General features: G+C 41.7%; 8 protein-coding genes across 12 annotated transcripts; 3 read left to right on the plus strand and 5 right to left on the minus strand.

Moving 5' to 3' along the window:
• The first annotated feature begins 320 nt into the window (after positions 1-320).
• On the plus strand, positions 321-1,381 carry Bcpsf2. Its single transcript, XM_001546749.2, has 2 exons — positions 321-501; positions 566-1,381. Exons 1-2 carry the CDS (start codon positions 388-390, stop codon positions 1,157-1,159), a joined length of 708 nt encoding a protein of 235 aa, XP_001546799.1. The 5' UTR covers positions 321-387; the 3' UTR covers positions 1,160-1,381.
• A 496-nt stretch (positions 1,382-1,877) lies between these two features.
• On the plus strand, positions 1,878-4,203 carry BCIN_15g04350 (hypothetical protein). 3 transcript variants are annotated; one of them, XM_024697630.1, is made up of 4 exons: positions 1,878-2,374; positions 2,436-2,988; positions 3,042-3,872; positions 3,958-4,203. In XM_024697630.1, exons 1-3 carry the CDS (start codon positions 2,022-2,024, stop codon positions 3,672-3,674), a joined length of 1,539 nt encoding a protein of 512 aa, XP_024553445.1. In that variant the 5' UTR covers positions 1,878-2,021; the 3' UTR covers positions 3,675-3,872; positions 3,958-4,203. The 3 variants fall into 3 exon arrangements, with proteins under 3 accessions (XP_024553445.1, XP_024553446.1, XP_001546800.1); XM_024697629.1 differs by having other exon boundaries at positions 4,049-4,203; XM_001546750.2 differs by having other exon boundaries at positions 3,042-4,203.
• Positions 4,204-7,475: 3,272 nt separating this feature from the next.
• BCIN_15g04360 (hypothetical protein) lies at positions 7,476-10,883 on the minus strand. Of its 2 annotated transcripts, XM_024697632.1 has the most exons (2): positions 9,965-10,883; positions 7,476-9,879 (listed from the first exon to the last, which is right to left on the minus strand). In XM_024697632.1, exon 2 carries the CDS (start codon positions 9,866-9,868, stop codon positions 8,357-8,359), a length of 1,512 nt encoding a protein of 503 aa, XP_024553448.1. In that variant the 5' UTR covers positions 9,869-9,879; positions 9,965-10,883; the 3' UTR covers positions 7,476-8,356. The 2 variants fall into 2 exon arrangements, with proteins under 2 accessions (XP_024553448.1, XP_024553447.1); XM_024697631.1 differs by having other exon boundaries at positions 7,476-10,883.
• Positions 10,884-11,475: 592 nt separating this feature from the next.
• BCIN_15g04370 (hypothetical protein) lies at positions 11,476-12,959 on the minus strand. The gene is made up of 3 exons (XM_024697633.1): positions 12,604-12,959; positions 12,329-12,506; positions 11,476-12,260 (listed from the first exon to the last, which is right to left on the minus strand). The coding sequence occupies exons 1-3, from the start codon at positions 12,638-12,640 to the stop codon at positions 11,669-11,671; spliced, it is 807 nt and encodes a 268-aa protein (XP_024553449.1). The 5' UTR covers positions 12,641-12,959; the 3' UTR covers positions 11,476-11,668.
• A 615-nt stretch (positions 12,960-13,574) lies between these two features.
• Positions 13,575-14,509, plus strand: BCIN_15g04380 (hypothetical protein). Its single transcript, XM_024697634.1, has 2 exons — positions 13,575-13,685; positions 13,787-14,509. Exons 1-2 carry the CDS (start codon positions 13,636-13,638, stop codon positions 14,211-14,213), a joined length of 477 nt encoding a protein of 158 aa, XP_024553450.1. The 5' UTR covers positions 13,575-13,635; the 3' UTR covers positions 14,214-14,509.
• A 210-nt stretch (positions 14,510-14,719) lies between these two features.
• Positions 14,720-17,657, minus strand: BCIN_15g04390 (hypothetical protein). The gene has a single exon (XM_024697635.1). The coding sequence runs from the start codon at positions 17,502-17,504 to the stop codon at positions 14,961-14,963; it is 2,544 nt and encodes an 847-aa protein (XP_024553451.1). The 5' UTR covers positions 17,505-17,657; the 3' UTR covers positions 14,720-14,960.
• Positions 17,658-18,594: 937 nt separating this feature from the next.
• BCIN_15g04400 (hypothetical protein) lies at positions 18,595-20,970 on the minus strand. Of its 2 annotated transcripts, XM_001546759.2 has the most exons (2): positions 19,146-20,970; positions 18,595-19,092 (listed from the first exon to the last, which is right to left on the minus strand). In XM_001546759.2, exons 1-2 carry the CDS (start codon positions 20,461-20,463, stop codon positions 18,839-18,841), a joined length of 1,572 nt encoding a protein of 523 aa, XP_001546809.1. In that variant the 5' UTR covers positions 20,464-20,970; the 3' UTR covers positions 18,595-18,838. The 2 variants fall into 2 exon arrangements, with proteins under 2 accessions (XP_001546809.1, XP_024553452.1); XM_024697636.1 differs by having other exon boundaries at positions 18,595-20,970.
• Positions 20,971-24,497: 3,527 nt separating this feature from the next.
• On the minus strand, positions 24,498-27,701 carry BCIN_15g04410 (hypothetical protein). Its single transcript, XM_001545189.2, has one exon. It carries the CDS (start codon positions 27,343-27,345, stop codon positions 25,228-25,230), a length of 2,118 nt encoding a protein of 705 aa, XP_001545239.2. The 5' UTR covers positions 27,346-27,701; the 3' UTR covers positions 24,498-25,227.
• Between the last annotated feature and the right edge of the window lie 124 nt (positions 27,702-27,825).

Genomic DNA, 27,825 nt, shown 5'->3' on the forward strand with positions numbered 1-27,825 from the left:
CGACCACAGTAAGGTTACTCTGACGATAAGAATGAGATAAACCCTCTTTCGAACAATCATATGTCATATTCCGGCATCTAAGATATGTCCCGATGACTGTTGATGCTGCACTTGCTGCACCCTTGCTTCGTGATGAAAATGCTTGGAAAGCTGTGATCTCGGTTGAAGTTTCATCTTGAAGAGACAAACAATGTAGAGACAGGGCATTATAATGAAGTTGCTGTGTGTGTTACTTCTGATTGCAGTGGGTGTGGCGAGAGACCTGACTTTGGGACACAACCATAGTTCTTGGTGCCTGAGGCTTTAATTCTTACCAACTTGAGGCGCGCCCGCTTTTGGTCGCAATGTCTGTAGCTCCGTGGAGTCAACAAACCTATGTAATTCGATATGGCTCTACCTTTACCACCTGGCTTGACGCCAATGGAGGTCGCATTTTTATGCGAAATGGAAATGGTTACAGTTGTTCCTCGACAACGACTTGAGAGCCTCGATTTATTAGGTGTAAGCTTTTACCCCTCCATCCACAGTATCCAGAACGGAAAGCTCATATCAATGTTATCTACAGGGCAAGACAATTTCTCTACGACCACCACATCGTGCCCCTTTACCTCTATGGCTAGCTCTCCTTCTCAAACGACAACGTCGTGCCAATATTATACCTCCACCATGGCTTCATCCTCACTCCCTTGATAGAATACTCAAAATGGAGACTGACAATCCCGAGAGCTTTTCTCCTCCTCCACCACTTGACCATAGCACATTATCTACAGTCTCACCGCCATTTCTACCGTCAAACACTGCAGACTCGGAGCCTGGCTATTTACCATACCATTGGATTGATATGGGTGAAATTTTACTGGAAGCTGCAAGTGATGATATACAAGATCCAGATAAAGTTCGGGAATTACTTAGAGATCTACGGGAAGTGAGGATGGCAAAAATGAGAAGTAGCACATTAGTAGTAGAAGGAGGTGGGCTCACCAGTCTACGAGGTGTTGGCGCAATGGAGGTTAGTGAGGGACGAGGATTCATTACAGGCGTTATGGATGGACTACGAAAATTAGGAGCTTCAAGGGAAGTGTCCAGAAGGGAAAAAGAACAAGAGGGCGCCGGAAGTGGAGGTGACGGAGATAGTGAGGACGAAGATATGGAGTTATAATCAAGGAGAACTGGGTTTCGCTTCATTTACGATAAGCTGCATATTTGAGGAGTATTGGCGTTGGAAGGATATCGTGGCATATACCTGGCTTGCATTGTACGATTGGATGAGGCGCGAAAGTTTTTATGTCACGAGGACATCATGTATATGGGTCAGGTAAAATCTTGTATTTGATGGAGCGTTTGAAATCGACCTATTCCGCTCGACAGCTGAAAATTCTAATGGGCATGGGCGAGGTGGGATCAATCTCAACTGCCGAAATCCGCATTGAAGCAATCTTCATATCACCGTATATGCATTGCTTGTTTTTTTGTTGCCACATTGGTCATTGTTCGAGCGGGGAAATGCAGTAGTCCTGCATAATCATATGTATTGAAGGTCAAACTTTGCTTTCCATTGTTATTTTGAGGTATATTGCATTATTAAATGCATAAATCACGGCTGGATATGAAGGGAGTCGGTGATGTCTCAACATTTGCATGGCCACGCACCATCAGCAGGGTTCGGAAGCCTGTATTACAATTCCGATATCACTGTTACATTGTTCCCTTTCTGGCTCTAATCTATCTCCAATCACTTGAATGCCGTTCGGCTAATTACTCAATTGCAGAATATCTCGTCGAGTATATGCCAAAGGATTTATTTATTTGACATCCAATTCGTCAATCGGCAATGTGGGGCTCAAAGATTGGAGGGTCGGAACGGAGTTGCAATTTTTGGAAAACTCCTGAACTCAACAATCTCTGAGTCCTGGGTTGAAACTGGAGATCAGTCAGTGGTGTATATAAGTCAACGATGCCTTGAAATATAAAATAGATATATCAAACTACGTTTCGAGGAAATCTAGTTTGATCAACACAAAATGAAACCTCTTGGTCTTGTCGCCGTAGTGGCCACAGGATATCTATTTTACTTCCTCGGACGTTGCATTTATAACCTATTCTTTCACCCTTTAAAATCATACCCAGGACCAAAACTATGGGCGGCTTCTAGAATTCCCATGTCATATTGGAGATTAAGAGGTGCTCTTCCATATAGGATTAAAGAACTTCATGATCAATATGGTGATGCGGTTAGAGTTGCTCCCAACTTTCTAGACTACAATTCCTCGGTTGCCTGGGAAGACATTTGTGGTTTTGTGAAGGATCATCACAAAAATAATTTTCAAAAGGATCTGAGGGAACAAAGTATATTGAAGGATCAAGGTGCAAATATGTGAGTCGTTATTCTACCGCACTAGATACTCAACTTTGAAGAGCTAATGTTTTGATTGAAGAATCACCGCAAGGGGAGATGACCATCGAAGATTTCGTCGCATTCAATCACACATTTTCTCTGAGAAAGCCCTCGCATCTCAAGAACCTCTTATCCAAGATTATGCTCGACAGTTTATCTCTGGACTTATAAAGTTTTCTTCTCTCGATCCAAACAATAGTATTAATATCGGTCAATGGTATAATTATACTACCTTCGATCTGATCGGAGATCTTGCGTTTGGAGAACCTTTTGATTGTGTCAAGACTGGAGAAACACATGAATGGATTGGCTTACTTCTCGGAGCCCTAGAAATCGTTCCCATTATAAGCGAGTTGACAAGATATCCAATTCTTGGGGCTCTTGCATTCTTTCTTGTTCCAAAAAGTATGGCAGATAAATTTGAGCATCATGAACAACTCTCAAAGGAAAAAGCGTACCGACGCCTGGATACACCGAGAGATAAACCCGATTTCATGAGCTATATCATCAAGCACAATGATACAGAAAAAGGAATGACACGAGAGGAAATCGGGGCCAATGCAAGCATATTAATTTCTGCTGGTAGTGAAACGGTATTTATTCCTCCACTCCTCCAATTTTCTAGAACTTGACTAATGCAATTAAGACTGCATCTCTTCTCAATGGCGTAACATGTTACCTCCTCCGCTTCCCCACTGCCCTTCAAAACCTCGCTCTCGAGCTAAGAAGCACCTTCCAAACCAAAGAAGATCTCACTCTCCAAGCTCTCGCTTCTTGTAAATACCTCAACGCCGTCCTCGAAGAAGGACTCCGCATGTACCCCCCCGTCCCATCTACCCTCGCCCGTGAGGTTCCTAAGGGTGGAAGTATAGTCGCTGGCCAATTCGTTCCTGCCGGAGCATCCGTCGGTGTCAGTTTCATAGGCTCGCAATTCTCCGCTGATAATTTCCATCTACCGTATGAATTTCATCCCGAGAGATGGCTTAGTGTCGCAGATGTTGAGGAATTGAAAGCGAAATTTCCAGATATGAAACTAAATGATCCGAGAATTTTTGAAGGTGATGATAAGAAAGCTCGACAACCGTTCAGTTATGGGCCGGCGAATTGTATAGGTAAGAATTTGGCATATGCAGAAATGAGAGTTTTGCTTGGGAATGTGGTGTGGGGATTTGATTTGGAGGGGGGGAAAGATAGTGAGACTTGGTTGGAGAGAAATAAGATTTATGTGTTGTGGAAAAAACCGGAGTTGTGGGTTAAGTTGAAGAGAGTCAATGTTTAGGTGATGGGTATGGGAGTGAGTTGTGGGATTTGAGACTGTGATTTGGGACTGTGATTTTGAACTTGAGGTTTATGGGAAACTTGAGGGTGTGATGGTATAGGGATGAAATTGCTGTTCACTCGTTGTATCGTGTATCATGATACATATACATCGTTCTTGAAGTGTTTTGTTGGAGGTATTCATTCATAGGCTTTCGAGGTATATATCCTCATTTTGTTATGATACTGGACACTCTTTTCTCTTGTCTAAATACTCTCGTTAACGACTCTCCACATTTTTATAGCAACCCTTGTTGAATTTAAATCCAAAATTCAAGTAACGAATTATTGAGACTCTATTTCATGTTTGAGAGAACTAACACGTTCATCATATAGTAACCATACACTTCTATTTAGTCGATCTCAAAAACACATCAAAATAAATCTTTTTTTATTATTTTTTATTTGAAAAACAGATTGTTATTCTTTTGAACAAATTTATTGTATTGAAACTCAATAGTTTAATAGTTTAATAGTTTATATATTAATAATAGTTCGTTATCCAAAAAGTTTTTTGAAAAGTGGCTTCTCCTGACTATTTTTTCTCATATTTCAAAATTCTCCAACTTCAAATTAATATCCGATAACTAATCTACAAAAAAAAAAAAAAAATCTCTAAAAGAAAAACGAACAATTTTGATTCAATAGAAGATGAAAATTGATAAAATCACTATAAATATTCTCATAATAGATATATTTATTGTTTTCTTTAAAACTAAATATCTTCAAATGATGAGTTTTTTTTTTTTTTTTCTTTTTCTTTTTTTGGTGCGAAGTAGCTGTCGACCAATTAGAAGTACCCTAGTACTGACTGTATCATCAAGTATCTCAATCGGATTTTTTGCGCTCAAGAGAAATTCATATCTCATATCTCAGATTTCTGTAGTTGGCTGTTTGGAATTTATATGTGCAGACGGATTGGATTTGTTTTTACAATTATTCGAATTCATATGCATGTCCTCTTCACTTCTTTATTATTCTAGTAAGAGACTCGATATATATATATATATATGTAAAAATCACCAGACACCTCATCCATCACCTCCTCAATTACTCCGTGCTCACATACAAAACTCCTTTCATCTCACCCCCCTTTATGATCCGAGATTATTCACTCTTCTTAATCGAACGATTGAGAATCCTTATATAATCGACTTATTCTTAGCGACTAAGTAGAGTAGAGTAGAGTAGGGAATCAGGATATCATTGATTCTTTTTCTGCTGTTGTGTGTTTATCTCCATCTGCGGGGAGTAGAAATTACAGTGTCATTTCCGCTTTTCTTCTGTTCTCTTCTCTTTCATTTTCATTCAAAGATAGCAAGATCCTCCTTTTACATTTCCAAATTTCCAAAATTCAGAATCTACACATACACACACATCCCAGCCTGGAAACTGAAATCCAAAGCTCACCAAATACAAATACTTAAATAAAGACTCTGAATAATTCTCAACTCTCAAATCCTCTCATAATCAAACTATGTCCCGCACAATCGAAACCCTTTCCACATGTCGCTATTTCTCTCCCTCTCCCCCTTCTCCTCCTCCATTGCGAGACTCGAGATATGCATTGCCAGTTAGATGCACATATATCGATAGGATTTCTCATCATCCTCGATATATGACGGGGAAAATTGAAGGAAAAGAATTCAGAAGAGGGAGAGAGATGGAAAGTTATATTTCTAGTTCATCATCTTCTTCTTCTTCGCCCCCACGAAGAACTCGCTCGATATCGATTTTGCGAACCCGACGTAACTGTCTTCAAGGGGATATGAAAACGCAACAGCCGAGAAGAGAATCAAATACATCGATTTCGTATATTGTTCCGAGAACTCCAAGTCCAAGTTCAAGTCCAAGGTCTTCAAAAACTCGATATAAATATAGATCTACGTCAGCGTCGGATTCTTCTTCTTGTCATGTGGAATATGGATATACTGGAACTTCGAGGGTATGCACAAAGTGTACGGGGTGTAGAGATAGGGATATGGATGGAACATATGAAGAATGGGAGGGGTATCGAGGATGCAAATGCATGAGATATAGTTGTCATGTCTCTCCAAAACCAACATCCCCAACGCCAGTAAGAAGAAAAACAAAAATATGTGTTAAGAATTTTGATGGTTTTGAGGATGGATATGAAGATGGTGGTATTCCGGATGATAATACTACTCACCGCAAGAGGGGAATAAAACTTAACATCTTATCTTCTACATATGGATGGAAAGATCGGGAATTCGAGAACGAACGATGTGTCGAGGAAGAAAGGGGAAGGAGTGTGTGTAGAGGGATAGAAAGAGAGAGAGGGGGAGAGGGGAGGAGAAGTATAAGAAATCGAACACCGACGCCTTATTATGAGGGATTTGTTAGGTGTAGGGATAGAGATGAAAGTAGGGATGGATGGAGAAGAGGGGGAGGAAGAAGTTGTGAGAGGGGCAGAAAGAGAGAGAAAGTGCTGAGGTATACTTACATCTCTCCGAGTTGTAACCCTGTTGGAGATCCGATTTCAAGACTGCGGGATAGAGAGATAGGAAGAGAAAGAGAGAGAAGACGAAGAAGAAGAAGAAGAAGAGAAATAACACCAGAAATAAAAAGAGTAGTTGAATATGTGAATCTTGATAGCGATCGAGATAGGAATCTAGAATCGAATACAGATACCGGACACGGGAGCAGGGCTCATATTAATATTCATACTCGCACTCGCACTCGCAGTCGCAGTCGAAGTCGAAGTCCAAGAAGAACTAGAGCCAAATCAAGAGAAACAAAACGAGAAAAAGAAACACAAACCCAAAGTCACAGCGAGAAAGTCACACATGCAACGAGAAGTATTGAGATTCCTCGTGATGGATCACTATTACCGTCACGTACAGCATCGCGGTCGCGGTCGCGGTCATGGTCGTGGTCGTGGTCGGCATCGAGAGATGAAGATCCATACAGAAATAGGGGTAGAGATCAAGACAAAAACAAAAACAAAGACAAAGACAACCACAAAACCCAGAAAACAACAACACCTCATTTCCGTCCCCCCTCCGATATCGATGCGACCGAGGGAAGAAGCACAAGGACAAGTACAAGCACGAGTACATATCAAAAGCGAGGAAACACAACCCCCCAAACGAAGCCCGAACGAAGAAGAGAAAGAAGAAACAACAATCGATATATATATAGCGTGCGCGACATGTCATTGAGCACTTCTGCATCGGATTCCGATTACACAAGTGAGGAGATAGAGCGAGAGGTGAGGATGCGGGTGAGACGGAAACGTGAGATTGATGGTGATGGTGATGTTGTTATTAATGGTGCACGTGGATTGAGAGATAGAGATAAAGAAAAAGCAAAAGCAAAAGGAAGGGAAAGGAACAGGAACAGGAAAAGAGAAAAGGGCGTGAGGTTTATTATATAGGAAAAGTAAGGTCAGGGTGTGTGTGAGAGTTTGGGAGTTTGAGAATTGATTTCTGAATAACTAATGCATCTATCTACCTATCTACCTATTTATTTATTTATCTATCTATCTATCGACCAATCTATAGATATTTTTTTTTTAAAAAAAAATCAAAAGAAACCCAGAAATCAGACTTCAGTAAATGTAAATATGAACTTGAAAATCAAAGAGTATGAGAATAAATATATATATAAATAAAAACTTATCTCCTAACTATATAAATTAACTAATAAACTAACTTACTAATAAACTAACTAGTAGTTAAACTAACTATATAAACACATATACACACATATGTATATAGAATAAAAAATTCCACATTCAAACTTCATTTTTATTACATAACAAATCACTTTTATTATCTATCAATATATTCATTTATCTTGATTTTGATTTTAATTTATTCATTATCCTAATTTTCCCAACCTAATCAGTCCTAACCCAACTCATTCCATAACATCATATCCTATCATTCTACCCCCTACCATAACTATCATCCACCATTTACATTACATACAACCTTCACGTCCCACTCCCACCCCCAATCTCATCACCAACCTCCCTCTCCCTCTCCATCCTCCCCCTCAAAAAGAAAAAGCAACAATCATGGTATCTCCCAACCTCCCAATCTCCCAATCCCCAATCTGTAAACCCCCAAAACAGCAAAACAATTCCCATTTATACAACCCCCTCTCCTCTCTCCTCTCTCCTCTTCCCCACAATCCCACCACATCAAAATCAAATCAAATCAAACAAAATAAAATCATTCCGTCGTTAAATTCGCTCAATGCAAACACACATCCAAACCAACCCAGTTAGTCCAGCCAAAGAAAAACAAACTAGAATTAAAATTGGAAAAACGCCGTTGTCCAAATCCTAATCTCAATCCTGACTATGATTGATGAATAATTTATCCATCCAACTCCGTAAGATAAACAAAGAATTAGAATGGATGAGACCAGCAAGCAAGCAAAAACGCAAGCAAACAAACCATCTGTGCTATTCGTAATATACGAATGCCAATATCCAGATCAGACCAGTTCAGGCAAAACCAAATCAGATCAGATCAAAAGATAATTCCCAACGCCTTTCGTATCCTCCATTTATATGTACGAGTATGTGCAAATTCCATTCTCCACATATACATATATGTATACCTCCTGCCTTTTATTATCCACATTTCCTCCACCCAACCACTCATTTCCACTCTAATAAACATCCTCTTCATCAAGCTCCATATCCTCTACTTTCGTTCCCAATGCCATATTACCCTGTCTAATCAATTCCTTCATTTGTCGATCAAATTTTCTCATCATCTCATCCTGTTCCCTTTCCTCTTTCAATTGTTTCGCCTTCCATGCTTTTGCTTCTCTTGCTGCTGGACTTTCATTTGAACTTGGCCCTGTTTTTGGACTATTAGGTGTCCAACGAGGAATGCGTGATCCTGCTGGTGAAGCCGTACGTGGAATTTGAGAAGAACTTGGTCGAGTAGGAGTTGAGTAATTTGTACCACGTTCGTAATTTGATATAACCGGGGAAGGATTTAAAACTCGAGGATTGCTTTGATAATTTGATCTTCGAGTAGCACCCATATTGCTTGATGTAATTTGAGGTTGAACCAAATGTCTTCTGGTGGAATTTGATGTCGCAGGTATATTATATCTAGCAATTCCACTTCTCTGTTGTGACAATCTAGATTTAGGTGCTTGAGATTGTGGAATTGCAAATGCATCTGCAGGCACTGGTGGTAATTTTGGATATTGTTGATTGAGTTGATATTCAGGTTGTGGTTGTGGTTGTATTGGTTGTGGTTGTATTGATTGCGGTGGAGGAACCACTACCCAATTTCTTGACATATCATCTGGAGTTGATTGAGCCGTGAAACTAGTTTGTCTTCTCTTTGCTGGTCTCGGAGGTGTTGTCTCTTCCTGTGGTGGAACATAATTTTGATCCATATAATTCTCAACCATACCACCCATAGAAACTCCACCGGGTACCGGTGTCCCAGGAGATTTTTCATCCTCCCACATGTTATTCTTGGATTCATCCACAAAAGTCGGTTCGATTGGAGTGGTTGAACCAAAAACGTAACCATTTCCACCACCAGCTTGGAATCCTTTAAATGCGACACCCATTTTACAAAATTCCCACATCTTTCCCACCACACCACCCACCACATTAACCATCGGTTTGATCCATCCACGTTTCTCATCTTCCTTTGGTTGTCCTCGGATTCTCGGTCTTCCATTCTCATCTCGATACAATTGACCTTCTCCCTCGGCCTCGAAAGTTTCCTTCACATCACTTAACTCCCTTCGATATTTCGTATCACCAAAATCACTTTCTCTTCCCATTCCCATTTCCCTGTTCTGTCTCTCCGCCTGCGGAGTATCCAAGCCACCTGCCAATCGATATTTGGTATTCACAAAAGGCATGGGACTTCCGGGAGTAGCCAAATTGGCATCTCCATCATCAAATTGATTTCCTCGTTCGTGACCATATTCATGTGGGAAACTATCTCGCATCCTCTTTCTTCCCACCATTATCCCTCCGGCATTTAACATATCTGTACTGGTGGTTGATTGTGTATCGAAGAGATAGAGGGAAGAAGTGGCAGATGCTGAGGGAGTGGATGGCGGCAGATAAATATTTGATTTTGAACCTGCAATTGGTACGTCATGTTGCGGAGATGGAGAATCGAAAGCAAAAGTGCCCGGCATATTTTCTGATCCTGGAATGGAGTGTAAGAAGTAAGACATTTCTTTTATCTGTTGAAAAGATGGATGTTGATGGATGAAATAATGGAAGTTAAATACCAAAAGATTCAAGGGTATAAAATCGAGTGGACAATACAGCTTCCCAGGCTTATTATTATACGGACGGGACAGATGATGATCTATCTGAGATTTTAGATGTAGATATCTTCCCGAGGCTGAGATTTATCTTAACGAGGCGAGGCGTAGGAAATATCGTAATCGCAATCGGAGGGTGGTGATAGATTGGAGATGGGATTGGAGATGGGATTGGTGTCGGTATCAGCAGTAGTGTATTAGTATTAAAAGCAGTCCGTACCATTCAGTACTGATATCAAGACGAAGATGGAGATTCAGATGAATATATCTCAATCAATCTCTCCAACTCCGAATCTCTCAATCAATCAATCTCTGACTCAAACCCTGGTATGTATGTATCACACAGAATGAGTGAATGAATGAACGAATGCCACCGACAGAATTCCAACCCTCGTCAGGATATCCAGAGCTGCCGTCGTACTTCGTATATCCCCAGTATCAAATCGGATCAGATCGTGTGGAATCGTAGCAAACTCAGACCACAGCGCCGCACCACCGCACAACACATGTACATGTGGATGAAGAATTATGGATTGTGGATTGCTCGGCAGCAGATAACTGGATCGGAAAGGCTGTGCTTTGGAAACTTGTCTGTTCTCTGTAGCGATTTGTTCTTCTTCGCCACAAGCGGGAGAGGGAGGAAAGAAAGAAGAAGAAGAAGGGAAAAAAAGAGATAGGTAGTTAAATAGAATCCGATATCTTTCTTCTGTCACGCAGACGATGGCGGTGAATCTGATTTGATTGGATCTGATCTGATCTGATGTGATGTGATTGAATTCGTTCCCAGACAGACAGACACAGACGAAGAACGAAGAAACCCTGGCTGGGTTTACGCATAAGCATAAGCACAAGCACAAGCACAAGTTCACATACAATAGACACCCTACATACATATTATTAGTGCACATATCATATTCCGCTTACCTACTTTGTATGTAGGTACACTACCAACTGATGGTTGCCGTGGTGAATCGGAATGTCTTTCTTTCAATATTGACAAATCACGCGTCTGCCATTCAAGGGATTCATTTCACCGTGGGTGTTGCTGTCTTTTTACTATATGTAGACAGATAGACAGATAGACAGACAGATAGACAGATAGACAGACAGACAGACAGACAGACAGACAGACAAACAGACAGACAGACAGACAGACAGACAGACAGACAGACAGACAGACAGGCGTAGGAATAATATGAAACTGGAGGAACCTGAAAACAAGTAAGCTTTATATTACCACCCTTTTCGATATCAACAATACCTATCTATGAGCTTGGCTACTCTACTCTGATATGATATCTTGCTGCTGCCCCGCAATCACATCCAGCACTCCATTCACAAGAATGAAGTTATCACTCATCGTATGTATTTGGTCTGCCTCCACGGCAGTGGCCCCCGGAGGGCCAACGGAGTGTCATCAAATGCGAGATCCATTGGATAGAAACTTCACATTCCAATCATGCTGCATGTAGATCTGGCATTAAATGTTTGGATATTTCCCCCAAACTATTCATCTATCTATTATTGGTGCTGATATCTGGTATCTGGTATCTGGTATCTGGTATCTGGTATCTAGTTCTCTATTACAATAGCAAATGGTATCATCTCCCATCTACCCTCCCTTCCCAATGCCATTCCTCCCTTCAACATCCACCGCCCTCATTACATCTAAAGCTCCGCACTCTTGTTTTCCTTCCCTCCATAATACTGATCATGCTGCGCAACTCTCTCCTCATCCGGTTTCTGCACGTCACTAAAAACCCTGTGTTCTCTGCCCGCCCAAAATTCCTCTCTCTCCGCCAGAATTTCATCCGCCCACGCCTTCACCTCCGGAAGAACAATCTTCGTAGCCACCCACGAGAATTCCGCCAAATCCAATCCATTCTTATCCGCACGTTCATATTCCACCATTTGCAAAATCAGCTCCACCTTGTCGACATCGTGAACAAATTTGCTTTCCAATGTCTCTGAATCCTCATATTCTTGCCAGATTTTCTTGATTTCTTCGCCCGTCAATCCGCCATTCACACGTCCGAGGAGATTCTTGGTGAAATATTCCATCGTGGTAGCTTCGCGTCGGTTCTTCTCGCTTTTGGGTACATTGTCTACTGGTGTGATGTCTCCAACAAGTGCTTCGGCCATGTCGTGAATGAGAGCCATCTTGGTGCAGTGTGCAATATCGATCTTGGCCGAGAGAGATTTGGGAGCAAACATGGTAATGAGTGACATTCGATACATGTGATCGGAAATGGATTCTCCTCTATGAAAAAATGATGAGTTTGATCCCATGCCATGCCATCCATCCTATATTGTGTTTGAACGACTCACCTCTCGATGCCAAAGCGACGCCATCCTTCACGCTTGGTCGTCTTCAGTCGCTCCAGCATGTGAAAGAATGGAACTGGAGATTCCGAATTCTCTTTTGGTACGACGGGAAATTCTTCCTTGACTACTTGTTCCACGGTCCATGATCGTTGTGCAGCAGCAGCTTTAAGAATAGACGGCTCTATTAGCTTTGCGTTAGAATGTATCACAAACATCATGCAGACATATGGAATTTTCGATTTGGAGATGGGAAATCTGAAGGAAATAGTGCGACTTACCAGCCTGGTTACTTGCGTCGTTGGTGATGGACGACATGTTTCTTGTTTCGACACCCCGCGGTTGATTGATTGGAATAAATGATGGTGTTGTGTATGTATTGATATTCTCCGAAGATCCACAACTGCTGTGTAATGGAATGGCTGTAAGAGAGTGTACGGGTTTTCGAAGAGGAGATTGATCGAATAGATTCAAGAGACGACGAGAAAAAGAAAGAAAGTATGGATTGTTCAGAAGAAGAAAAGATGAAGATGGAAAAGGTGAATTTGAATGGCAAACAGATAAAGATTCATCCATCCACCCACCCCACCATCCATATCAGAAGATGCAATGCACTGCAGTCTGTGCCCAACCAACCAGAGTGCAGTAATTGTGAATCAATATGTGTAGCTGGGGATGTTGCTGTTTGTGGTTGTGTATAGAGGAAAGGTCTGTTTGCTTTTTCTGCGTTTGCCTACTGCGTTTACCAAACTCTAGTGAGTTTGTCTTTACTCTTTTTTGCGATTGAAAGGGATTTGATGGTTGGAGGTTGAGAGATGTATTGACATGTTGTTTGAAGAGTTCTGTTGCTTTGTATACAATACCTTCTCTGATGATAGAACGTCGATCGTGGGTTTCAATCCAAGACTTCCGTTTTAGTCTTCCGTCTAGGTCCTCCATCTAGGTCCTCCATCTAGGTCCTCCATCTAGGTCCTCCATCTAGGTCCTCCATCTAGGTCCTCCATCTAGGTCTTCCATCTAGATCTTCCATCTTCTCCTACAGCCTTCAAGTGAATAACATCTCAATCCCATTCTGGCCGAGATGAGACCTATGATCTGGATGGTGTCGCAAGGTCGACCTCTTTAATCGTAGCTACCTAATCTATTTGGCCGCCGATAGTTATGCCTACTCATCTGTTGAAAAATTTCTTCGTCCAGTGAGGAAGTTGGTGAGGTTACTCAGAAGTATTTAAGATTGCTTGTTTTCACACACGAGAAAGAAGAGCGCTACACCTCTCTCACCACTTCCAACATTCCATTCTAGATATATCATCATGTTTCATCACAGTCAAGGATCTGGTCCGGATCCATCTCAAAAGAGACAGTAAACCTACCCTATCCAACTCCCGTTTCCAATATCTTGTTTTATTCCTTTTCCCCTCCACTATTTTCATATTTGAACTAAAACTAACAATCCCGTCACAGTACTCGAGGAGACCCTATCGCTCAGATAAAACATAGACAGGAACTGCGGGAAAAAAACCAAGCAGCAAGGAATTCCATCGCGCCTAAAATCGCCGACAAGAAGCCCAAACAAACTCCAGCAGCGAGCAATTCCACCACAACTGGAAACGTGGCCGAGGAGCCCCAACCAATAGACCCTTGGAAATATTTGCAAGGAAAGATAGACAAACTAGAAATCGATATTAAAAATGATGAAGAAAAGGAGAGAAAGAGGAGAGAGGAGGAACGGAACAAGATAGAGAAGCCAGAGAAGAAGCCAGAGGAGAAGCCAGAGAAGAAGCCAGAGGAGAAGCCAGAGAAGAAGCTAGAGAAGAAGCCAGAGAAGAAGTCAGGGAAGAAGCCAGGGAAGAAGTCAGGGAAGACACGGAAGAGGAGAGGGAAGGCGTAGAAGAAGAGTTAGAAAGCATAGAAGAAGAGAGAGGAAGGAGACAAGCGTTGAGAGATCTACTAGACAAAGTTTTGGCTAATACCGATACGAAACTGGACAGGGGGGGAAGAGGACGAAATGGAAGTTCAAGCAGCGGTGTTCTTAGTGCAAATAAGAAGAAAAAGCCTATGGAGAAGTAGAGCTATACAGGTAAGTAAGAATCTTCGCGTAGGAGCATGAATTCTGGAGTCAGGAGTTTTGGAGATAGGATTCTGTTTCTTGAATCTGGGACCTGGGATAAAACTAAAACATATGCATCACATCACATCATGGAAAACTGTGTTCAACACATATTTTTCTACCTTGCTTTCCTTGATTATACCTGCGATTCTATTCCATGTGTCATTACCAAACTTTCAAAGAAACTTTTGAACTGTTGAAGTCGTTAGTTACGACTATTCAATAATTATATAATATTCATAATAAGCGATGGTGAAAGAATGGGATAGCAAATTGCTTATTCGCTCGTTCATTTATAAGAGGATTCAAATCAATGTTTCAACATAACTATTTCAAAATGATTATTGAAAACGAAGGTTTACAGATTAGTCAATCGATTTTGTATTTGCATTCTATACTAAAACTTTGACGGAACCAGTCTTTAGGATATGCAGACTCAATATCTGAAAGAAAAAAAAGTCTGTTTCTCCGCACTCAAAATGGTAGATCCATAAATCTATCACATCAAACTACACCACAGCACACCACTCATTTTTTCTTCCCCTCCACCTCATTCTCCTCCTTTCTCTCCCTCTCATACTCCCAAGCCCTCCGCTTCCTAAATGCATTCTCCTTCATACTCCTCCAAATGCGTTCCTCCAGGGTCAACAACCCCTCATCCACCTCCTCCGCCCCAGCATTCCCATTCCTCCTCGCCTCTCTCAACCTCGCAGCTCGTTCTATCTGTCTCTCCCTCCGCCCTTCCCTACATTTCCTCATTTTCTCAATCCCATCGCGGGCTCGCGAGGGCAGGGCCTCGATCTCTGCGGGAACTAGTAGGATTCCGTGCAGGATTTTTTGAGACATGGGTTTGTGGGCTTGGAGCATGTGATTGGAGGTTGCGAGGATGGATGCGGGGGATAGGAAGGGGAGGAGTTGGAGGAAGCTTTTCGTGGCGTGGATAAGCAGATTGGGAGTGCTAGAATGAAGGAGGAGTTTTTGATTGAGCGTTTTGATGGCGTGGGGGAGGGAGAGCTGGGGTGGGATTTTCTGGGCAAGTTTGTTGAGGTGGGCTTGCAGTCGTGGATGCAGATGGGGATGCCGATTTGGGGGGTTTGCTTTGGGTCCCGTGGGAGGTGATTTATCATGTGATCCCTTTCCGGAGTCTTCAGATCCCGTACCACCTCTCATATGGACCTCCGCACAACCAAATCTCGAATCCATACCCAGACTCAATACCAGCTGTCCCATATCTCCCTCTCCACCTCCCCTCCTCGCAAACTCCTCCGCCACCCTCTCAAACCTCTCCATCGCATTCGCCCTCGCATAATCCACCGCACGAATTCCATTTTCTCTAAACACAGTATGCGGAATCGGCTGTCGAAACGGCGAATCCTGATTTCTGATCCCTAATCGCTGGAGTGCGCGCGTGCGGAAAATATTCACTACTCTGCCGAGCCGCGGATCGTCCTTGGTGTTTATGTTTCCGTTCTCCGGGGGGAAAATTGCAGGCGATGTGAATCTTAAGCCGAGTTCTTCTTTCTCGCCTTCTGCATCGTATTCTTCTTCTATGCATTCGGATGAGGATGAAACATACTCCTCCTCTTCCTCATCAACCATACTAACAGATCGATGAAGAATTTCCTCCCCCCCAAAAGAATCATACAACTCATCTGACAACACCCCCCAACATCCCACACTCCCCTCCTCATCCCCATTCCCATCCGTCTCAACCTCCCAAACCCACTCCAAACACCTTCTAAACCCCCCCTGCTGCCTCCTCGAAAAAACCTCCACATCCTCATAATCCCAAATCTCACTACTCTCCTCCAATCCAAGCAGAAGATCCACACTGTCAGCTCTACCAAACCCCCCATCAATCCCATCCTCCAACGCCCCGGAATTGATCCAGAGAAACAATCGATGTTGACTTAATGCCCATTGATCAAGCACGGAATCAGAATATCCATCTTCCAACTGTGCGGATTTCTCACAGAGCGATAGTTGCGCAAGAGACGAACGCGTGAGGAGATGTGTAGGAAAAAGAGGGATATTGTGTGCGAGAGCGATGATAGGCCAGGCATCAACACGGGGATATTGATACGCGTGGGAAATTTCTCTCGGGAGTTCGGGAATGGGGAGTTGGATATCTGGAGCGGGAATGACGGGGATGCTTGATGCATTACCGATTCCGAAATCCGCTGTATGCAACGTGCGCGAGAAAAATCGTGGCGCAATCTGGAAAAACGATTCCGTTTGTTCTAGTTCCTCGATCTGTGGAAGATCTCGCGTATCCCGCTTTCCTAATACAGGAGCCCGTGGAGAGGAATGTCTGGGTGGATATTCTTCATCGTCTGCTTCTTCTCCGGAAGATGGTTCGGGATGGAAGTTTTCTTCATCTTCAGCATTAGAATTGCCGACTCTATCCCATTCTATCATTCCGCCATGCATAATATGGAGGTAATTATCATACACCTCCAACCCTCCCTGCGATGCGAAATCCCAAACGCGAGGAGTGCTGGATGGGTGTTGAGCTGCGAAAGTTTGTACTTCTGTGAGAAATGTCGATTCTATGAATGTAGATGGACGGGTTTGGGCTGTATGATGAAGATCTGAGATTTTGGATCGAGTGATCACTTCTCGGAGTCTGGAGAGCTCTTTTTCCCTTTTCTCGGGAGGAGTTGGAGAATCTGTAGTAGATTCGTTATTGTTAACTCCTAAGAGATTAGTATCGTTGATATACCTAATCAGCTCATCAGTTGTCGGAGTCGACAATCTACTTGGTATAAAATCTCGGATTGGTGTGATAGCGTCAAATATTTCTTGATCTTGTAAATCATCTTCATTTACAGTTGGAAGAGGAGAATCACAAGTAATATTCTCATATCCGGTTCTCTGAGTTGGAGATCCAGAAACTCTCTTTCTTGACTCGGGAGTTTGATAATATATTGTGATACCTTCTTCGGAATCAGAGTCGGGAATCGAACAGATGTCGAAATCTTCTTTGGTTTGGGCGAAGTTGTCTTGTTCGTTGTTGTTGGTAGATGGTGTGGTGAAGATGTCTGAGTGGATGTTGGAGTTTGATGAAGACATTTTTGGGTTTGGTGGGTGGTGATGTGATTTTGTTCTGAAATTTTGAGTGCAAATACAATTGAGTGGGAAGTAAACACTGATATTTGACGTCTCTTTAGTGTGGTGTGGTGTGAAGATGTGGTTGAATGTTGAGGTATTTAGAAGATGTTGTTCAGAAGTTATTGAGAATATGTTACTTTTTAAAATCTGTTGAAGTAGTCAAAGTAGTCTTATGTAATTATCATGTAGATGAAAAGAAAGATAGTTTCTCTCCGTCGAAAAAGATTTATTTAAACATCTCGACAAGCTCTTCAATACAGCAAGCAAGTGTTTAGGGAAAACAAAAAACGCTAGTATCGTCAATACGGTTTCTACGTTTGTTATGGAGGATATTTGACGATGAAGCATTGGAGTAGCCAAGTCGAACGAACGTGTAGGAAAGATCGGACCGTACGGTTGATATTTTATGTGGGATTTTGTGGTCATTTTGGGGCAAATGTATGAGTGAACAAGATGAAGCTTGTTGTACTAAGGATCTATGGCTACGATTATTTGACACCAGATGCCAGAAATCCAACCATTCACGAAAGTGACAAAAACCTATAAAATCTCAAGTCTCACTGGAGTTCTTGAACGGAGATATGAAATGTTGTAAACAAGATTTTGGTATTGGAGCATTTTAGTTAACCATCGTCTTGGTGCATCTACGATTATCATTTAAATTACGAAGATGTGTATACACATCATTCTTTTGGGATAGTTTTGAGTTGATAACAGTGAGCTAAATGAAGCCAGTTTACTTATTTTGTTTGTGGATAAATTTGAGAATTTATGAAATGATCTTACATGACAGTTTACATGCCAGGAGTAACGTTAGAGTTATATATTTACTGGAATGATCGGTATATTTTCCGTAAAGTGGTGGTAAATTCTTAGTCGATTCAGTCTCTTTATAGCTATTACTACGCTGATTATGTTTTCTGTATCAAAAGATGAGATTTGATATATATATTCAGATGTGAGACGCGAGTAGTGAACAAAGAGATCGCGTAATTATCTTTTAGCCGAAAATTAGCTTGTTTGTAATGGTCGCGGTTTTGATGTAGCCAATTGAAGATCAATGAAGAGTATTGAGGAGAAGATCACATCTATCATCTTAAATACCATGCACAAAGTATTGTGGTTTTCAGAATTTTATAAATCCTATGCTAAAACCATTAAAGATTTTTCTCGAATATCCGCATTCATTGCACTCCACAAATAAACTGTCCAACCGCTCCAAAAGATGAAGACCCAAAGAAAGAGAAAGAAATATCTACTCTGTAGATTACAAAGTGAGAAACAAAAATTGACCCCTAAGAAAACACAGTCCTTCTCTCAATCATCCAGAGAGCCGCAACCATAACACCCGTAGCCATCGCAGCCATGCCAAATTGCATCTCATCTTCCTCCTCTGATGCGCTTTCATCAATAGAAGAAGTAGAATCCGAGATTTCATTGATACTAGCACTAGTAACCAGATCGAAAGTTTCGATAACATCCAGATTTTGATTTTCAAGAGTATCCTGATGTTGTGAAGAGTTCTGAAATTCTTCGTCTTCCTTTGTGTCTTATTTGTCAGTGTCGGCCATGTGCTTGTTGTTGTTACGAGAATCTACTCACTGCCATCTACATCGTGTTGGTCCTGCTGAATTGTGTCCTCATCATTGACTTTAGGAGATTCCATCACGGGAGAGACTTCGCAGAGATCTTGTTGAGATTCTGTTAATTTTTTTTTGTTTTTCTCCTCAAGCTCCGGGATAGGGGTTACTTCCGATTTGGTTTCATTTGGTTGCTGCGATTGCACCAATTGCTCTTCATCCTTCTCGAGAATCTGATCAAGTCCCCTCATGTGACATCCGTCTGCAATATATTTTTGGGTTATGGCAGAATACTGTCGAATCTCATCGTCTGTTTGTTCGGCGAAGTCTGCAAAGATGTTGATTTCACGAGACTCGTAAAGATCATAATCAGAACCATGGCTCTTTTCAGATTTTCTATCTTCAATATCGCTTGTCGCAACGCCTTTTTCTTTCCTATTATCTCTGCCCTTGTTTTCTAACTTCTCGATGATTTGTTTGGCATTCTCAGACTCTCCCTCATTAGTCCTAGCGTCTCTCTCCGCCAACTCCTTGAAGAGTCCCTCGAGGATTTTGACCGCGGATTTCTCCTCTTTGTCTTCTTCGTCGAATTCATATTCTGGTTCAGCAATAATTAATCTTGGCATTCGTTTGCGCATTTCAGCAGCACTAAGACCAGGCATCTGGGGGTTGATGTAAGCAGGGGTAGATTCATATATCTCCTTTTCCTTCTTTAATGTATCTTCAAATTCTTGCTTATAAGCATTAGCAGATCCTCTAACTTTAGCGTAATGTGAAAAATATCCGGTATTCCGAGCTGGAAGAGTATCTAAGATAGTATCGTCGTCAGCTTCGAGGATTTGTTTGTTTCTGGATTGAATCTCTCCGATTTTGTCTGACAGCTTTTGGAGATCTTCTCCAAAGCTATCATTTAGATGTGAATAATCGATTAAGGAATTCATAAAATGATTGGATGAATTCGATGATCGACGTGGAAGATCAAATGACTTGGTCTTGAATGATGTTTCGATCCTAGGTCTAGGTCCATTTCCCAGTGTACCAGCTCTCTGGCGCGCATGTTGAATATTAACATAGGTAGAATCTTCGATCGATTCAGCTGATTCAATTTCATCGAATTCCTCGAAAAAATCATGCAGAAGTTGGGTCGCAGGGCCTGAGTGTTTTGTTCTCTTAGGACGTGGAGTTGCAACATCAGTCGTAAGGTCAGGATTTGAGGAAAATACAGACATGCGACTGTGAGGTAGAGGTTCAGATGAGGATATCTTCTTGGATACTGCTTGCGAGAGAGCAAATCCTTTGTTGAAGATGGCCCTGAGAGTAGGACTGTCTGCTTGAGACATATTGATTGTTTCTATTTTTGATAGATTCTTTGAGGTAAGATGATATATTCCCTGAAAGATTATTTGATTCAAATGTTAGAACTTGTTTTTGTTGAGAAGATGACGTTCTTGAGAGGATTTGGAATGGAAAGAAGGAAGTTTAAGAGTGTTTGTGAGAATCTTTTTGTACGAGAGCTACAGGCAATTAATTATAGCTATGGTTGTGCTGTTGGGAATTTCATAGAGAGACTACTGCATGGTCATACTGTGATTGGTTATTGAAGAGTACTAGTGTAGTTTCTACGCTACTAAAAGTGTTTAATACTGCGTGGACGATGTTCGGCTAACTTTTGTTACGGCATTCACGCAAGCCAATGCAGTTTTTTCGAATCACCTGTGATGGACACGTGTTTGGATCAGCTGTTGAATGTCACTGTGAAGTATTTGAACTCCTGTAGCTATGCTTTGTTTGCTATAGATATACTGCATAGTACAAGCTGTAGCTAAATAATACTTCAAACTTCCATCGACGTATTCGCTTACGATCATGTAGGGGTTTAACCGCGGAACAAATAGTGAAAAACTTCGACTTTTTACTGCATATTGCAGGTTTTAGCCGTATATAGTATCATTTCATTGCAGATCTCTTTGACAATATATATCGAGTAGTATAAAGTTTAATTTTGACATAATTATAGAGATAAGCTAAGTAATGCAACAAATGCCACACACGTATATCATTACTTCACGCTTGCCTTAGCTCAAAACTAGCTTGAACTAAGCGACCTGGTATGATATAAGAGAAAATGGGACCCCCCTAAGGATCTCCTTTCTCTTTAACTTGCTTATTCTAGCTAATTTGACCTCTATCCATACGTTTTAGTGCGTGATGGTGATAAAAACTTTATTATTGTAAAGTTCAATGACTCTCTTGACTATTTAAAATTGAGGTTATTGCATTACATGATTATATAATAACCCTACAGACCAACTTTTTGAGGGTGATTAATTACCATGCACTCATTTACTTTAATAGCTCAATGGACCAATCAAATGATAAAATATAAAGACAATTGTATAATTTTATAATTTTACAATTGTAAAATTATACTATATGCGGCTAAACCCCACAGCCCGTAGTAAAACACTAGACATGTACTAAAAAAGTCTAGTCTTGTCACTATCCACTACCGGTCTCTAAAAGACGTCATATAATCATTCAATATACTCGTAGAAATCAGAATTTGCACTTGGAACCAGCCTCGTAAATACAATTTTTCCTCTTAGCGTGGCCACTAGTCATCACAAGTCGCTCATCAAACCCCTATTCGAAATTTTGTATTTTATCTTAGGTAGAGAAACGTAATCACCAAGGACAAAGGAATAATAGCTAACCTAACTACGTGAAGCTTGAGTATTTGAACATTCAAGATCAAGGGATGGCAAGATTTCAGAACCTACAATACGTGGGTGCTAGCTACATCTTTCTCAACCTCCTCAAACCAACAATTAAACCCCGGTCTAGGAAACATAAAATCCCTTGCAATGGGAAATCTGTTGCAGATGGCATGATGAAGAAACATAGGTACCTTCCCATCCATCCCGTTTCTCCATCTCCTGTTTTTGGAACCCAGCGTGCATCATTATCACAATCTAATTAAGAAATGTCAGAACCTGACACAAATCCCTTCAGAAAACATAGAACATAGAATAAACCTACAAATCCTAAGATCAGCATGGGCCTGGGCCTCCTCATGTCTCATTCCCTCCAAAGCCAAAAAAAAAAGAAATGTTTTCCCAGTGCTATTATTACCGCTTGTCCATTTTGATCAATCCCACGATTAAAATTCTGGGTATCTTGTCTGAAAAGGACATTGAACGCCCTAGTAAACTCTGAATCGCGTCTTGCATTCAATAAGCGATCTCTTGCACTTTTTTCCCTACAGCTCTCAGTTCATCGAAAAGCACATCCCAGCTCTGGGGATCACCACTAGATACTGGTGTACTGTTAGGTGCTTCGAGTGGTTTTCCTGGACCAAAACTTTTGTCTAGCGAGTAGGTGAGTGAGTGCCTGGGTGGTGCAAGGTAGGAGGACGATAGCAGATATGAGATATGAGATATGAGATATGAGATATGAGATATGAGATATGAGATATGAGATGGGAAATGCATATTGGGTCTTTTTTTTACCGAAAGAGAAAATAAAACAAATAATGGGAAAAGACAGGATAATATCCGAGGAAAAAACATTAAAGGGTGGGTAGTTGGATAGTTAGTTGAATGATGACGTGGAACTTCCAAACTCTTGATGAGATATCCTCATCCATATCAATTCTCAACGAGAAGGTACCGCAGCATCGCCAAGCAGATTTCTCACCGGAGGAAATTAACCATCTTCCCAACTCTTCTTAGGGGGTTCAGCCATTTCAAAACATCTTTTCTCAATCAGCCCCCTCGGATAAAGTTTTACATGCAGGAAATCGCTCACGATCTCGAATTCGAAGACATCACTTTCAAAGTTGACAGCTCGTTTGTAATTTGATCTATTTTCATAATGCCCATCCGTCATCCAAACACTCAGCCGTCTTCGAATTCACTATCCTTTCTCAAACACGTGTATTGAATGACATAGAACGCTGGTTCCGTAAATCTTGGCCCTCATCGCTATCCCGGTGCACAATACCGACGTATTAGTGTATATATTTAAAGATCTCATCATCTCAGAGAAAGCGACGACTAAAAGCTGACGAATCCCATATCGAACATTTCCATTCGACCATTCTTGCTTTTTCCAATCCCGTGATGCGATACTAAGAACACAAGCTTCATAAAAGTCAGACTCAAAGCTTGGCCTTAAAGCTGTTCATCATCAGCCCTATATTGCTACTGAAATGCTTAACCATCACAAGAAGCTTCATTCGTTGCCGAAGCGCCAAAATGGTCGCTTAAAGCTTGGCTTAGAAGTCATCAGTTTTTGAATCTTTCAATCATCGTGGTGGATTTTCAAAGTAATTTGACAGTGTGGTTTATTTTTGTTCGTAAATTTTGACAATGGTGAACGTGGAGTTTGGGATGATCATGTCAGGTTGTTTGATGACAAGAAACTTCTGTGCATGGAGAGATTGAATACTTCTGGGCAGAGCAAGATCTTCTTGTCTGGACCTTTCATTTCACTTAGTGACGTGGAGTATATCCAGATGAAAGATATAAAGTCTTGCCCCACTCCACCTCATAGCAGTACCATCAAAATGCAATTTTTATATCCCCTCCTCTATCTCCTCTTCCTCGACCTAACCCCCGCCCACCAAATCCCCTACTCATTCCGCAATCACAAACGACAAAAACAGATCCGACAATGCAGACTTACAAGCCATCATCCACCCCGAAGCCGTCAAAGCTCTCTCCGCATTCCTCAAACTCGACACCACCCAAGATAGTTGCGGAGTCGATCTTCCTTCCCCTGAACAGCCTGGAGAACCCAAAATTCCCGCCGACATCAACAAACGAATTAATCCCATGAGCGGCAGACAGCTCATCAGATATTTCAACGGAATCGGAAAAGCTATCGTCCCCGCCCTCTCCACCGGCCATGTTCTCGAGCCCATGGCGAAATTCGTCAAGGATATGCAAGTCAATCTTGACTTTATCACATACAAAGATCCTGAGATCCAGCGCGAAGCTAGTGATCTCTTATTACATGGAGCCGATTCCCTCCACCAAATGATTCCATCCTCATCTTTCGACAACGCGAATAAACTTCTCCAAGCTGTGTTTGCGGCTGAATATGTCAGAGTCATAATAGATCAAGTTGAGAATCTGTCTCTCTTTTCTCTCGCAAATCGGCTTTCAGAAAGACAATCGGATAACAATACCTGTCCAAAAACAACCACAAGGAACGAACACGGCATGGTTGGTAAGTGATCAATACTCAATACAAACAAAATCTGCCTGGAATTTCATCAGAACGATATAGATTATCCCAATCCTCTTTGCGATGGGAAGAATGGCATTTGCACACGACCCATCGCATTCCACGACTGTCCATGCCGTAACTTTGTCTGTCCGACCGAAAGATGACATTTCCTATTGCGATAATTGCAGAGGCGATGATCTCAAAAGCAAGTGCAGGGTAAGAATTCCCTCGCTTATTAGAAATCATACACTATTGATTTTCAATCTCAGGGACTACCCGACAAAGGAAAAAATATATACAAAGGATGCGAATGTATGGTATTTGAAACATCTTCCCCCTAGACCGACACCAACCACGCATTCTACAATCTCCAGCGCTTCATCGGAAAGCCCACTCCCCAAGCACCCACTCTAAAATTTTCCACCAACAAATCCAAATTCGCCAACTGGGAAGCCGCAATGTCAGCCATGGGAGATTACTGTCGCGACACCCACCGTCTCCTCGACATCCACATCTACTATCACTCACTCTCACTTGCTAATCAAATAACACTCAAAACATGCCCATTAATACAATTTTCCGAGCCCAAAAATGCATCACATCACTCATCCATTACCTTCCACATAAACAACACATCGATATCTATTCACATCACTAATTCCAAATTTTACCAGAACCTCAACCCCCAGATTAAACAATCATAATGCTTTCTCATTTTTCCATTTGAAGTCAGCACTTCCGCTTGCACAGTGACAAACTATTTCATAGCAACAACCAAAACCCTCTCAGCTTTCCCTTAATCTTCCCCTCTAAATCACAAATGCAATGCTACCCCCATGTCATCAGCCTTCACCTATTAGCCTCCCCACCCTCTAATTCTTCTTCGCATCCTTCAACCCCAACTCCCTATAGAATGCTTCCGTACTAGGTTTCCTTCCCAAAAATGCCTCCAAAGTAGTCATTTCATCCTGGCTTCCACCCTTCTCAAGCACCATATGTCTATATCTCCTTCCCTCCTTGGGGTCCATTGGATCTTTTTCGAAAACCGTGTGGAACATGTCTGCACTATAGACTTGACTAGATAAGTATCCATAATAACCTGCATCATATCCACCAATCAAATGACCAAAAGTAGCTTGACCATTTCCCCAATCACTCTTTGCTCCCAAAGCTTCTGGGCCTTTGAGACCACAGATTTCGGCTCTAAGTTCATTGTACAATTCGCTGATTTTAAATGCTTCAGCTTCTGCATGGTTCTTAGGAGTATGAACCGTCATGTCGAAAATACCAAAGTGAAGTTGACGGAGATTGAAAAGGGCGCCGTTGACATGTTTGGTGCTAATTTGTTTGGCGATTAGATCATCTGGAATAGATTCACCAGTGACATAATGTTTACTCAATTTTTGCAATTGACTTGGAGTCCAACACCAATTTTCCAACATTTGACTTGGTGCTTCAACAAAGTCACGCACAGTGTTTGTACCATGGAAACGAGAGTATCTGGTGCGACCAGCTAGATCATGGATACCATGACCCAATTCATGGAAGAGGGTAACAACCTCATCGTGCTTCAAGAGTGATGGCTTCTTATCGGTTGGTTTGGAGAAATTGCAAACGAGTGCAGTAGCAGGATATCTTCTTGTACCATTTGGATAGTAGAAGCCAGATTGGATACCGAAGTTCGCAGCATGACCGTATTTTCCTGGACGTGGATGCAAGTCCAAGTAAAGATAGCCAACAAATCCACTGCCTTCACCTTCATCATCCCAGACGCTGAAGAGTTTGGCATCTGGATGAGGTAAAACATCAGAACCCTTTCCAGTTGGGGAAACCTTAGCTAATTCCTCCTCGCTGCTAATATCGACAAAGACGAATCCAAATAATTCTTCAAAGATCTTAAGCATTCCTTCAATTGTAGATTGAAGAGGGAAGTATTCCGCAATCTTATTCTCGTCGATAGAAAACTCATTCTCCACCATCATTCGATCATAGAATCGATTGTCCCAAAGATAATAGTTATCATCAAATGTCGAACTCAATCCTCGAGCATCCAAATCTTGTTTCTTAATAGCTTTGAGATGTTCGACTTCCTTAGCTCCACCTGGCGTAAGTTGAAGTTTCAAATCATGCAAAAACTCATTGACCGTAGCTGGAGTCTTCGCCATCTTATCCTCAATTCTAAAGCTTGCATGATCAGGGTATCCCAATAATCGAGCAGCCTCATCTCTAAGAACAATTGCTTCCTTGAACAATTCCACATTCTCTTTACATTTGTTCTCATTCTGAACAAAGACTTGTTTTCTGGTTTCCGCATCCTTTGCGAACTTCAACGTAGGGAACAAATCAGGGTATTTGAACGACAACCTCAATTTTCCCTCATTTTCTCCCTCGCCCTTCTTCAATCCCGAGATAACATCCTCGGGAACTCCATCAAGTTCTTTCAATGTGAACCAAAGCCCTTCATCTTCCTCATTCAAATTCTTCTGGAATTTAGTCGCAATCGCAGCCAACCTCTTGCTAATCTCCTTGAATCTGTCCCTCTTCTCACCCTTCTCAAGCCCCAATCCATTTCTGATATATCCTTTGTATTCCTTCTCCAAAAGTCTCTTCGATTCGGCATCTAAGTTTTCTTTCTTCTTGTACACCGCATCGACCAATTTGAAAACATCTTCTCTCATCGCCATCTCGATCTGGGCTTCATCCATGATTTCCTCAGCTTTAGAACTAGCATCGCGGAGTTTCGAATCGCCCGAGACGGCTTGGTAGAAAGTCAGAACGCTGATCTGAAGCGAATCGAGATCATCTTGGTTGGCGGTCGGCAAGATAACATTTGCGAATGTTGCATCTTCCGGTTTGACATTTGCAACGATATCATCGAGCATTTTTCGATAGTTGTCCATTAAACTCTTTGCCTCGTCGACAATCTGGGATTCGGTGTGGGTAAAGAGAGGAGGGGCCTGAGGAGGCTTCTGGTATTGAGAAGGTGCCATGGTTGCGGTAGTGATGAGTCGTGTTGAGGTTGGATTGATGGTGGTTGCGAGAGGGGACCAGAGGGGTCTTATATTTGTAGGTCTTAGTTGACTAAACAAGGCTCCCAGTCTGGGTCCAATCCTTGAGGTAGCCAGAATGACAGATATGGAAAGAAAGATGAGCAGTAGTACGACGAGGGAACGGATGATACGTGTGATGGACGCCAGGATGGATGAAGTTGGTTGGTTATCAAAATCCCTTGGTGGTTAATTCGGCGTTAGGAGCTGTCAAGAATGGAAGGTATGACAGATAGATATGTTGGTGGGGAAGAGAGCGTGGGTAGCTTGAGGTGGATATGATGATGCACGTATCGAGTCAGTGAGTGTGTGAGTGTGAGTATATGAGTATATGAGTATATGAGTGTATGTATCTATTTGCAACTCTGAGCAGATCAAAAAGGTATCCAAGAGGAGCTTTTGACAGTTACGAGGGCCAAATGA

This window comes from Botrytis cinerea, chromosome 15 (assembly GCF_000143535.2).
Source record: "Botrytis cinerea B05.10 chromosome 15, complete sequence".
NCBI classification, from domain to species: Eukaryota; Fungi; Ascomycota; class Leotiomycetes; order Helotiales; family Sclerotiniaceae; genus Botrytis; species Botrytis cinerea.